A 13040-nucleotide genomic window follows, 5' to 3' on the forward strand; every position below is an offset into this window, starting at 1 on the left:
TCTCTTTCAGGTACTGATTGACTTTAGCCAGCTGGCTCTGGCACTTAGTACTCCAACAGCCCTCAGTCTCACTTAGCCACAATCTCTGCCTGTTTTCACAGCCAGAAGTTGTGGGGACTTCTCTTCCCAGGACTGGAACCCTGGGCTGGGGAACCTGGTGTGGAGCCAGGACCCCTTGCTCCTCAGAGGGTACTTCTGCGGCTGAGATATACCTCCCGATTTTTAAATGCCACAGGCAGGTGTGGGGCTAGTCCATTCTGCATCTCCACTCCTCTTACCAGTCTCAATGTGGCTGCTTCTGTGTATCTTTAGTTCCAGAACTTCTGTTCAACCGTAATTCAAATGATTCTCAATGATGGTTGTTCTATAGTTAGTTGTAATTTTGATGTGATTGTGAGAGGCCGTAACCACAGCATTTACTTATTCCATTACCTTGACTGGAAATTTGTAAGGTGTCTACTTAATCACATTAATTCTCAAAAAGCCGAAGATTTGGCAGAATTGTACCCTAAATCTCCAGTACTCTAATCAGCAGGGGGAAGGGGGGAAGACCAGTGGCATCTATGTCATCCATTCTCTTGTGAAAGGAACTAAGGAGTACTCACCATGTAAATCCAAAGTATGGTGGCTACTGCCCCAACTATCCGAAGAGCTTGTTGTATATACCATCACCAATATGGGACTAAGACCCTGAGAAAAATAAAGTGTCAATTTATTAAAGTGGGGTCAATTGAGAAGCCCTGGATCATTTTGGAGGGAATTATAAGGTTCAATTCTCACAAACCCTCTTTACAACTCAGAACATAGCCTGACTGCTCACAACCTCTGAGTTCTACCCTCCCATCTTACATAATTTTCCTGGTCTTGTTATTACTGTGGTTTCACTGGCCTTCTTGCTCAGGCTTCAGTAGAATCAACTGTCATTGCTGCATTTCCCTTTCTACAACAAAAGACTCTCTTCATTCCCTTGAGTAACCAGTATAGAGGGTTAGTAAGGAACTACCTGATCCAGAGAAAGCACTGCAAACTGCCAAAAATGTTGAATCCCATTAAATGAAAGTTAATTCCTAAATCCCAGAATTCTCCCACTCTTCCCTTTGCCATCCCTATGTCACCTCTAGTTCCTTCACCCTTCAAAGTCATTGGCACTAAAGAAGATATTCTATTCATGCCTAGACTCCAAATTTAGCCTTTTCAATTTTGTTCCTTCTAGCACTGCAGAGTTAATCCATCCTTTGAATTTCTGCTCTTATTGTTGTTATAACCTCCAACTCTGGGACACAATCCTGTAGCATCCTTGTCATGCCCAAGCTGCCAAATGCTTCAGAGAAAGTAAAAAAAATACTGCTAACTTGGTCCACCACCAAATTATGTTCTTTGACTTATCTTTACATATATTTATGGCTAGCATTCTTCATAATTAACATTTTTAGAAAATTCTATTCAATACCAAAAATAATATTCTTATTCCTTTAGGGTTAATTAAATTAACCTTCTTTCCTCTCAATCTCATAGAATGCCCAAATCAGATTCTTATATTAGAATTTTTTTTGAGATTTCTAGTATATCACTCTTCTCCTGAGGTAGGCATCGCCATTTCTAAAGAGCAGACTGCATACGAGTATTTAGCAGCCACTTTTTTTCATGTACTGAGGCATTCATTGCCACACAAGGCAGTAAATTCCATTTCTGAAGAATTCAAATTGTTAGAAATTACAACTCTTATATTAGCCAATACATGTTATTATTCATTTTACCCATCAAAACTAATTCTGTTCTCTCGTACTACAAAGAATTTCCCTTTCACATGAAAATACTCCAAAATTTTGAAGATGCCACCAAGAGAGTTTTACCTTTAACATGAGACTCATTTCCAGTTTCTATTTTTACATTTTTTTTTTTTGGTAAGAATATTTAAGTTTTACTCTTAAATTTGAGTTCTACAATACAGTGTTACTAACTATAGTCACATTACGCATTGGATCCTCAGGCCTTATTTATTTTATAAGCGAAAGTTTATACCCTTTTACCAACCTCTCTCTACTGCCCCTGTCCCCCCGCCTCTAGCAACCATTTTTCTACTCTGTTTCATGAGTTTGCTTTTTTGAAGACTCCACATATAAATAGTACAATATGGTATTTGTCTTTCACTGTCTATTTAATTTCATTTAGCATACTGCTATCAAGTTCATCCATGTTTCAACAAATGACAGATTCCCTTCCTTTTTAAGTCTGAATATACTCACTTTCTTTATCCATCATCACACACTTAGGCTGTTTCCACAATTCGACAACTGTGAATAATACCGCTGTGAACATGGGAGTATAGATACCTCTTCAGGATTTTGTTTCTTTCGCATATATACCCAGAAATACGATTGCTGAATCATATGACAGTTCTATTTTTAATTTCTTGATGAACCTCCATACTGTTTTCCACAGTGGTTATACCAAATTACATTCCCATCAACAGTTTATAAGGGTTCTCCACATTTCACCCAGCATTATCTTGTCATTTAGATAACACACATCATAACAGGTGTGAAGTGATCTCTTATTGTGGTTTTGATATGCATTTCCCTATGATTAAGGATGATGAACACCTTTTCATGTATCTGTTGGACACCTGTATGTCTTCACTGGGAAAATGCCATTCATGTCCTTTGTTCACTTCTTAATTGGGTTATTTGTTCTTTTGCTATTGAGTTGTATGAGTTCCTTATATATATTTGGATATTCCAGTGGTATATCAGATACATGGTTTACAAATATTTTCTCCTAGTCTATAGGTTGCCTTTTTCCTTTGTAGATAAGTTTCCTTTGCTGTGCAAAAGCCTTTTATTCTGATGCAGTTCCACTTGTTAATTTTTGCTTTTGTTACCTTTGCTTTTGGTGTCACATCTAAAAAAATAAATAAAAATAATTGCCAAGACCAAAATCAAGGAGCTCAGCTCCATGTTTTCTTCTAGGAGTTTTACAGTTTCAAGTCTTACATTCAAGTCTTTAATCGATTTGAGTTGATTTTCGTTTATAATGGAAGATAGAGGCCCAGTTTCATTCTTTTGTATGTGACTATCCAGTTTTCCCAAAAACAATTGTAGATGATGTTATCCTTTCCCCTATTGTATATTTTTAGCACCTTTATTGAAAACTGACCATAAAAACACAGGTTTATTTCTGGACTTTCTAGTCTGTTCTATTGATTTCAGTGTCTGTTTTTATGCCAACGCCATACTGTTTGGATGACTGTAAGTTTGTAATGTAGTTTGAAATCAGGAAATGTGGTATCTCCAACTCTGTTCCTCTTAAGATTGCTTTGGCTATTTGGGGTCTTTTGTGATTCTATACAAGCTTTAGAGTTTCTTCTTCTATTTCTGTGGGAAATGCCACTGGAATTTTGATATGGATTGCATTGAATCTATAAATGGCTTTTTTTTTTTTTAATTTTTCATTCTGATAGTTTTTTAATAGTGTATAAAAACACAACTGATTCTTATATATTGATTCTGTACCTTCTAACTTCATTAAAATCTAACAATTCCTTGGTGAAGTTTTTAGGGTTTTCTATGGTATATGTCATCTGCAAGTAGAGATAGTTTTATTTCTTCCTTTCTGACTTAGATGTCTTTTATTTCTTTTTCTGGCTTAATTTCTCTGGCTAGGACTTTCAGTACTAGTATAATAAAAGTGGTGAGAAGAGGCATCCTTGTCTTGTTCCTGATCTTAAAGGGAAAGCTTTCAGCATTTCACCACTCAGTATGATGTGGACTGTGAGATTGTCACATATGGCCTTTATTGTGTTGAGGTATGTTTCCTCTACACCTAATTTGTTCAGCATTTTTATCACAAAAAAAATGTATGTTATCAAATGTTTTTCTACATCTGAAACTATCATATAAATTTTATCCTGTTAATGTGATGGATCACTTTTATTGATGTAAATACGTGAAACCATTCTTGCAATCCAAGAACAAATCCCACTTGGTTGTAGTGTACGTTCCTTTTAATGTACTGTCGAACTTAGTTTGCTAATATTTTGAGGGGTTTTTTTGCATCTATGTTTATCAGAGATATTGGCCTATAAATCACTTTTCTTGTTGTGTCCTTGTCTGCCTTTGGCATAAGGTTAATGCTGGCCTCATAAAATGAGCTTGGAATTGTTCCCTCCTCTTCTGTTTTTTGGAAGAATCTGAGAAGGATTGGTAGTAGAAATAACCAGTGAAGCCATCTAGTCTTGAACTTTTTGTTGGGATATTTTTGATTACTGATTCAATCTTCTTACTAGTAATCGGTCTGTTCAAATTTTCTATTTCTTCATAATACACTCTTAGTAGGTTTTATGTTTCTAGGAATTTATCCATTTCTTCTAGGTTATCTAATCTGCTGGCTTATAATTGTTTGTAGTAGTTTGCAATGATCCTTTGTATTTCTGTGGTACCAGCTATAATTTTCTGCTTTCATTTATAATTTCATTTATTGTCTTCTTTTCCTTAGTCTAGCTAAAGATTTGTCAATTTTTATTTAAAAACTAATTTTTGGTTTCATTGATCTTTTCTATTCTCTTTCCTATACTATTTTATTATTTAAATATTTATATAGTTAATAAGTATTTTATTTCTACTATGATTTATTTCCTTCCCTCTGCTAACTTTGAGCTACCTTAGTTTGTTCTCTTCTAGTTGCATCAGGTGTAAATTGTTGACATCTTTCTTTTTTCTTAATGTAGGCATTTATTGCTATAAACTTCCCTCTTAGAACTGCTTTGGCTGCATCTCATAAGTATTGGTATGTTGTGTTTCCATTTTTATTTGTTTCAATACATTTTTTAATTTCCCTTTTGGTATCTTCTTTGACTCATTTGATGTTCAAAAGTATGGTGTTTAATCTCTACATACTTGTGAATCTTCTTGTTTTTCTCCTTGTAATTGATTTCTGGCTTCCTACCATTGTGATTAGAATAGATGATTAATATAATTTTAATTTTAAATTTGTTAAAACTTGTTTTGTGGCCTACCATATGATCTATCCTGGAGAATGTTCCATATGAACTTGAAAAAAATGTGCATTCTGCTATTATTGGTTGAAATTTTTGTATATATTTATTAGGTCTATCTGGTCTAACAAGTAATTTAAGTCTAATGTTTATTTATTATCTATCTGAATGATCTATCTAGTATTGGGGTAGTGAAGTCCCTTATTATTACTGTATTGCTGTCTATCTCTCTTCTGATCTGTCAATATATGTTTTATATATTTAGGTATTCCTCTGTTTAGTGCATAAATGTTTTAAATTGTTATATTCTCTTGGTGAATTGACCCCTTTATCAATACATAAAGACCTTCTTTGACTCTTTATACCAACTTTATCTTAAAGTCTATTTTGTCTAATTTAAGTATAGCTATCCCTGGAGACTTTTGGCTTCTATTTGCATGAATTATCTTTTTCCATTCCTTCCATTTAGTCTATGTGTATCCTTAAAGCTGAAGTGCATCTATTGTAGGCAAGAGACCTATATAATTGGGTCTTCTTCTATAATTCATTCATTCATTTACATTTAAAGTAATTATTGATAGAGATTTGCAATTGTGTTTATTAATATTTTTCTGGTTGTTCTGTAATTCCTTTGTTTCTTCCTCTCTTGCTTTCTTCTTTTGTGATGATGATCTTCTGTACTGGTACGTTTTGATTGCTTTCTCTTATTCTTTTCTATGTTTACTATAAGGTTTTGCATTATGGTTACCATGAAGCTTACATAAAACATCCTATATTTAGAATAGTCTATTTTGCTAGTAACAACTTATCTTCTCATACTAAAGCTCCATATGTTGTTTACTCCCACCACTTTTTGTTGTACATGTAACTATTTCTTTCTACTTTATGTATGTTAATAAATTGTACTTAGAGTTATTATAAATAGTATTGTCTTTTAACCTTCATATCAGTTACAAGTGTTTACCCACCACCATACAACATGAGAGTATTCTGAACTATTTTTATCTTTACCAGCAAGACTGATGTAGTCATGTTTTCCTGTTACTAACTATCATCTTTTCATCTCAGCTTGAAAAATTCACTTTAACATTTTTTATAAGGCTGGTCTAGTGGTGATGAACTCCTTTAGCTTTTTTTTTGGAAAACATTTTACCTCTCCTTTAATTCTGAAGAACTTTGCCAGGTAGAGTATTTTTGGTTGGCAAATGTTTTCTTTCAAAACTTTGAATATATCATCTCACTCCCTTCTGGCCTCAATATTCCTGCTGAAAAAATTGCTGATAGTCCTATGGGGGTTCCCTTGTAACAAGTTGCTTTTCTTTTGCTGCTCTTAAGATTCTTTCCTTTTATATAAATTTTGACAATTATAATGTGTCTTGGCACGTATCTTTTTGGATTCATCTTATTGAGAACTCTCTGGACATCCTAGATCTAGATTATCTTTCTCTAGTTAGGAAAGTTTTTGGCCGTTATTTCTTTAAATAAGCTTCCTATCCCTTTTGCCCTCTTTTCTTCTTCTGGGACCTCTATAATATGTATATTAATCTGTTTGATAGTGTCCCATAAATCCCTTAAGCAATCTTTACTTCTCACTTTTTTTTCCCTTCAGATTGGATAAATTCCACTGCCTGTCTTTGAGTTTGCTGATCTTTTTTTTTTTCACTTCACCTAGTTTGATGCTGAATCCCTCAATTGAATCTTTCAGTTCAGTTATTGTATTGTTCAGCTCTGTGATTTCTGTTTGGTACTTTTTAATATTTTCTATCTCTCTGATGAATTTCTTACTTTGTGTATTATTACTCTCCGGACTTTGGTAAGCATCTTTTTGACTATTGTTTTGAACCCTCTAGTAGGTAAATCACTTCGTTTCACTTATATCTGTTTCTGGAGTTTTATCTTCACATTTTATTGAGAATATAGTCCATTGTTTCTTTATTTTCCTTGATTCTCTGTGTTGGTTTCTGTGCATTAGCTAAAACAGCCACCTTTCCCAGTTTTCACATAATTGTCTCATATAGGAGATGAACCTCAATAATCAGCTCAACCTAAGCTTCTGGTTGTCTCTCAAACTTTTGTGATTGCTCAAAATGCCTTCTTTGTTTTTAGTAATTCACAGTATTTGAGGGTGTGCCAAGACTGTCAGTATCTCAAAGGGGAATATCAGAGTCAGCACCTAAATTCAGGCTAGTTAAAAACTGGATTCTCAGTTACCAGCTGGGAAAATATGTTGCTAAGTTGTTTTCTGGAAAAAAAAATGGGAGATGCACATTTTTGCCCATTTCCTCTGTATTGGGCCAAGGTGTATATCCACAGTGAGTGGGGGTAGGAGTGGAGGTGCTTCTGCACCCATTAAGGACTGTTTGTTTGCTACAGTCCTATGAGATGCATGAACACAAGTCCTGCTGGCTATTAGGGCCAAGTGATCCAGGGGCCTTCAGGTGGCTGCTATAATATTTGGGCCCCAGATGTGTGTATAAGCTCCTTCTACAGAGTTCCTGGTAATTTGGTTTTATTATTGGAACAGGCTGGAAGGAGGTATGTGAGGTGTCTTCCACTTTCCCAGGACTTGCAAAGATCACAGCCTTAGATGCCTGATAAATGAGAAGCCTGGCCCTCAGGCAGCATCTTTTAAAGTATCCAGTTAGACCTCTTTCATGGAAAGATTGGGAGTTGCGTGGTTTTGCCTGCTCCTTTGGGATGAGCCCTGAGAATATAGTCATGGCTAGTACTCACACAGCCATTAAGAATTGCTTCTTTGTTTCAAGGATGTACGAGGAAGCATACCTGGGCTTTCACCTTGTGAAACTCCCATATCATAATAAAGCCTTCTCTCACCAGAGAAGGTATTTAGATGATATACGGTATAAAACAGTGAAAAGAGCATAGGATTTGTATACAGAAGGTTTGAGTTTCAGCCTGGATTGCTCTATGGAATAATATGATTATCCACATGTGATCTCAAATCAGTAATTTAAACTTTGAGTCATGGTTTTCTCATCTGCAAAATGGGAATAAGATTAATAGTTTCTTATATGACAATTGAAAAAATAAACATGAAAAATGGAAAGGTGAAATAAACTAAAAGCTGTGTATATAAATATTATTATATAATGTATCCTAATTTTTGTTACTATCTCATACTCCGTATTTGTCTTTATTTGTTTACTCGTCTCATCACTAAAATATATGTTCCAAAAGTGGTGATTTTGTGGGTCTTATTCACAGTTTTACCCACATTGCCTTAAAAAGTACATAACTGGCAAATAGTAGGTGCTAAAAACATTGACTGAATGAATGAATAAATGACCTCATTTTCAGGATTTTGCTACCTATAGAGAGCACAGCACTTTTAATTCCTGATTCCACTGGTTTTATTGCTCCCCCATTTTTCATCCATCATCATTATCATGTTAGCATCTATTTGAGTGTTTATTTTGCCCCAGGAATTATGTTCTCTCTTCCTCTTCTCTTGGAATGCACTCACTCTGATCTCTGCACATCTCTGTACTACTCACACCATTATCTGATGTTGGTCCAGTTGTTATGATTGGACACACATCCCTTTGTACTCCTCTCTAAATCTTGGTGCTATCTCAGACTGCAAGAAGACAAGACTGGGGATTTAACTTTCATGGAATATAGAATATAGAACAGAGGCATTGCCTTATGTTGATGAACTATGTCATACCACATAGTTCGGTCCTGTGCAAAATAAAACATGTAACCACTCATCTTCTCTGGTGAGAGAAATCTATGTCACACTCTAATCTCCAGTTACACATTAATGTTTTTATTGTAATTTTCACTTCCTATTCTGAGCTATTTACATTTCTTGTCTTTCTTATTGGACCATAAGTAATTAAAGGTCAATGCAGATGAATAAAGGGTTAACAAAATCCTTCCTCTTTGCCCATGCAAATTCACTGTAGGTCCACCTGAAAACCTGATAAAGGTAGAATGTTACCCATGTTATCAGCCAGATTGCTATGGTAAAATGGCATCTGACTAGCAAATAGCATCAGAATTGGAGGACTATGAATAATGTATAAATTCCTACAGTGAGCTACAGCTTTCTAAGTATAGTGCATCTTGAAACCAAGAGATCACCTTAGTTGACCAGGAAACTATACCTATAGAGCTATGACAGGGGATACTAGATGGTTCCTATACTGAGCTTGAGGTTCCTCTGCCAGGATGGCTCCCACTCATAACTGTGTTTCCACTCCCTGAAACCTGAGATGTCACTTCAGGAGAGGAGGTGGATAGTCTTTGGACTGCTGTGAGAACTCCCACTGATGCTGCCTTTCTAGTATGTTATGTTTCCCATACTGAGGGGCTATGGGCCAGGCATTTGGGGAATGCAAATTTGATTTAGTTCTGCCTAAAACCACCTAGAGCAGGTATTTCAAAGGCATAACAGGTCCAAGTTTTAATTGAACTAATCGCTGCTGAGAATCTCCCTAACAAATAAGCTAAGAGATCTTAGCAAGAGCAAGAATCAAAACATGTGCCATCTCTGAACTGTCCTTACCTGAATTGAAAAGAGGTTTTTATAAGTTTCTTTCTTTATATTCTTCATGTGGACAGTGGTAATCACTATAGAGGGAAAAAAGAAATTCTGTTTTGTAGGTTCTACTACAAGTACTGTCAGCTTGGGGTCCGGGTGAGGGGGGCTTACTACTAGACCCAGGATGGAAAACTGGATCTCAACACCTCCTGCACACACAGATATTTCATGTTAACAGTTTATGGCTTACAGTTAATAATAAAAATATGATTCTACATTTGTATCCATACATTCACTATACACAGCACATCCCTTTATTTAGGATTTATAATGAATGACCCAGAGAATAAAGAGGGCAGTTAAAATAAATCACATTATACTGATGAGTAAATGAAAAAAAAAATGAACCCAAAATAGTCTAAGATCTACAACTTTATTATAGGTCTCCTGGCTTCCAATTAAGAATACTATTTCTGCCTCTCCCACTACAAAATGAAGAACTGCCAAAAAGTCTGAGGAAAGACCAATACTGGAGAAAGGACCTGACAGAACTGCTTGGGTTAAAGTATTTCAAAAAGCATTGATCTCTGGCTCTGTTTGTATACATTTTTTCCTTTTTATTTGTATTTACCCATATTTCTTCCTTATAATTCTATGCCATGTTTCTCTACTTCTTTTATCCCCTAGTCTTATTTACCCTATGAGATCCTGAGGCTAGGTCTATGACAATACTATTTATCTGACCTCATATCCACTTTCTGTCACTCAGTCATGGCCATTTGGTAAAAACAGAGAGGGCTTTTACTTTAGCCACGAAGAGTTAAGAGGATGGAGTAAGTGTGCTGCACTTTGATGCTCTGTGGGTAACCCCTGATGGAGCAGCAAGGTAGGGACTGGTTCCTTAACTCAGCTTTAACTGCAAGCCCTCACTACTTTGAACCAAAAACTATGGGTACCTATCCATAGGAAATGAAAAAAATGAACTCCTGTTCTGCTTCAGACTTAACTAGTAGAGAAAACAGGGAAAATCTAAAATTGTACCCTTATTCAAGTGGCCTCTTATTATTTCTTGTCCATCATCAGCAGTCATGAGCATCGCCTTGATCCCTCTTTTCACCAGGGCCTGTGGAGACATTTAGTAAGGTAAATAAATCCAGGTGCCATGGAGTTGCTTCTTTCTGGGTGGAAAAAAAAAAATGGCAGTTAAAAAAAATACTGGAAAAAAAAATACTGGAATGAAGCTGAGGAACAGAAACAAAAAAAAAACAAAAAACTACTTATAAGTTAGTGAATTAGACCCCAAAAAAATCATACCTGCCTTATCCTCAGCAAGGCCAAAGTGACAATATGTCAAACCTAAAGGAAGAAGCATTTAGACTATTTGCATTTACCTTAGTACAATGCTTTCACCTAAGGACCTGAATCTTGGATTTTCTCCAGTGCATCAGAGAATTTAAGACAAATCTCCTCCACATTTTCACTCAAATTAACAACATCCATGCACTCAAATTCACAGGATGGATTTGGGAATACACACACAACTGCTGGTTTTTCTTTAGTCAATAGCGAATTCAGGTTAAGTTTTGGCTTAGTCAATCCATGGTCACATTTGTTGCTGCATAATCCTTTAATGTCTATAATTTAACTAGAAATAGCTCTAGAGAGATCGTAAATCAAAGAGAGAAGAGGCTATGGGAGTTATCTAATTGAGGAATAAAATACTGAGGCTATAACAGATACTAAGAAAAGCCAAAAGTATGCCTTCCTGAGACTTTAGATCAGAATATCCTAACGGTGAAACTATCCCTACAATTATCTTAGAGCCACTTATTGAATGTGAAGTAGTTTGTTACTAAAGAACTCTTGAATTAAAGAAAGGCAGAGAGGTGAATCAAATAAGTGAGAGAAGCAAACATGCCATGTATTAATCATAGTCAACCCTCCACTACTATAGGTTCTATCAAAATGCAATGTTTCAAGTCTATAGCCCCAGTTAGGTGACCATATAACTTTTCATACAAACTAGAACATTTGAGAACGAAAGAAGGTGGTAAACAAAATTCATGGATCACTACTCAGAGATAGCAACAGATTCTTCTAAGGATGGCGGAATATTTTGCTTTAGACTAACATTTCTTCTAATAACAACTAGACGAACTGAACAAAAATATTTTTTAAAAACTTACTGAAGATTCTGGATACATATCAAGGCAGGAAACAAATTTCCAGAGAGGCAAGGGGCCCAAGGAGATGAACCTAGCATTTTGTGTTGATTTTCCCTTGAGACATGAGCTAATTCTTAAACCATCAGCTGAGAGGCCAATAAGCTGAGCAGAATTTTTCAGCAAATTTATGAGACTTGGGGGGGAAATAACAGTTCAGGAAATGCCAAGGTTTAGAGGCCATGAAAAACCCTAGGCTTTCAGCTGAGACCCAAAAGGCTATCCCCTACATATAAGGGTGAACAAGAATTAGACTTGTTATTGTAAGAATTGATACTCAGCTCTGAATCATTGAAACTACCTTCCAGAAGCAAAAAAAAAAAAAAAAAAACTATCTTAAAGAATATCAAGAGCTTCAAATGATCTCACTAATGTTTTCATAAGTAAATGACATTGGATCGAAAAATTATTAGGCATACCACAAAACAACATTTTACTGACATCATGAGGACAAAAGACAACAGAAATAGATACATAGGAGATCAGATATTAGGTCTATTAGAAATAGACTTTGAATTAACTATAATTAGTATGTTCAAAAATTAAAGAAAAATAGAAAGTTTCAGCAAAGAAATAAATACTATGGAAAAGAAATAAAATTCTAGAAATTATAATATCTGAAATTAAGGATGTAATGAGGTAGGTTTAACATCAAATTAGACAAAGTTGAAGAAAAAATTAATGAATTAGAAGATAGCTTAGAAGCAATTATTCCAAGGAGAGTACAATAGATATGTAAAATATGATGAAAAAAATCTAAAATGTGTATAACTAAAGTCCCAGAGGACAGGATAAAATAAATGGAGCAGATAACTGCCGAGAATTTACCAAAACTGATTAAACACTTCAAGCCACAAATCGAAGAGTGTAAAAAATATAAGCAAGTAGAAAGAAAACCACACCTACGCAAATCTTAGTAAAATTGCTAAAAAACAGAGAAAAAAATCTTTTAAAAGGCCAAGTGAGAAAGACACTTCACCTTCAAAAAAATAATTTTATTGATACTTGACTTTTTGTTTTTAGCAAGAGAAAACAATCAAATTTAACACGTACATATATATATGGGAACCCTGCATACATGAGAGAGTCAGAGAGCCCCACATGCAGAAGAAGTTCTTGACTTCTTTTTTAAATGATGTTTAATTGACATACACCGCTATATTAGTTTCAGGTATAAAACATGATTAAACCTTTGTATACATTACAAAATGATCACAAGTCTATCCTGCGTTCCCAAAGTTACAAAAAATTTTTCTTACCATGATAACTTTTAGTGGCTGCACTAATTTACATTCCCACTAACAGTGCATGAAGGTTC

At 35.2% G+C, this 13040-nt stretch overlaps 1 protein-coding gene across 8 annotated transcripts in view; it reads right to left on the reverse strand.

Moving 5' to 3' along the window:
- LOC107516626 (beta-galactosidase-1-like protein 2) overlaps positions 1 to 13040 on the reverse strand; it is a 54518-nt gene that overhangs the window by 12958 nt on the left and 28520 nt on the right. For all 8 annotated transcript variants that reach the window (XM_016156538.2, XM_036221275.1, XM_016156535.2 and 5 more), the window contains 3 exons: positions 10542 to 10623; positions 9525 to 9589; positions 606 to 690 (listed from right to left, as the gene is read on the reverse strand). In XM_016156538.2, the coding sequence (XP_016012024.2) occupies positions 606 to 690; positions 9525 to 9589; positions 10542 to 10623 (232 nt within the window). The remainder of the gene's footprint in view (positions 1 to 605; positions 691 to 9524; positions 9590 to 10541; positions 10624 to 13040) is intronic.

This window comes from Rousettus aegyptiacus, unplaced genomic scaffold, assembly GCF_014176215.1.
Source record: "Rousettus aegyptiacus isolate mRouAeg1 unplaced genomic scaffold, mRouAeg1.p scaffold_m13_p_5, whole genome shotgun sequence".
Lineage (NCBI taxonomy): Eukaryota > Metazoa > Chordata > Mammalia > Chiroptera > Pteropodidae > Rousettus > Rousettus aegyptiacus.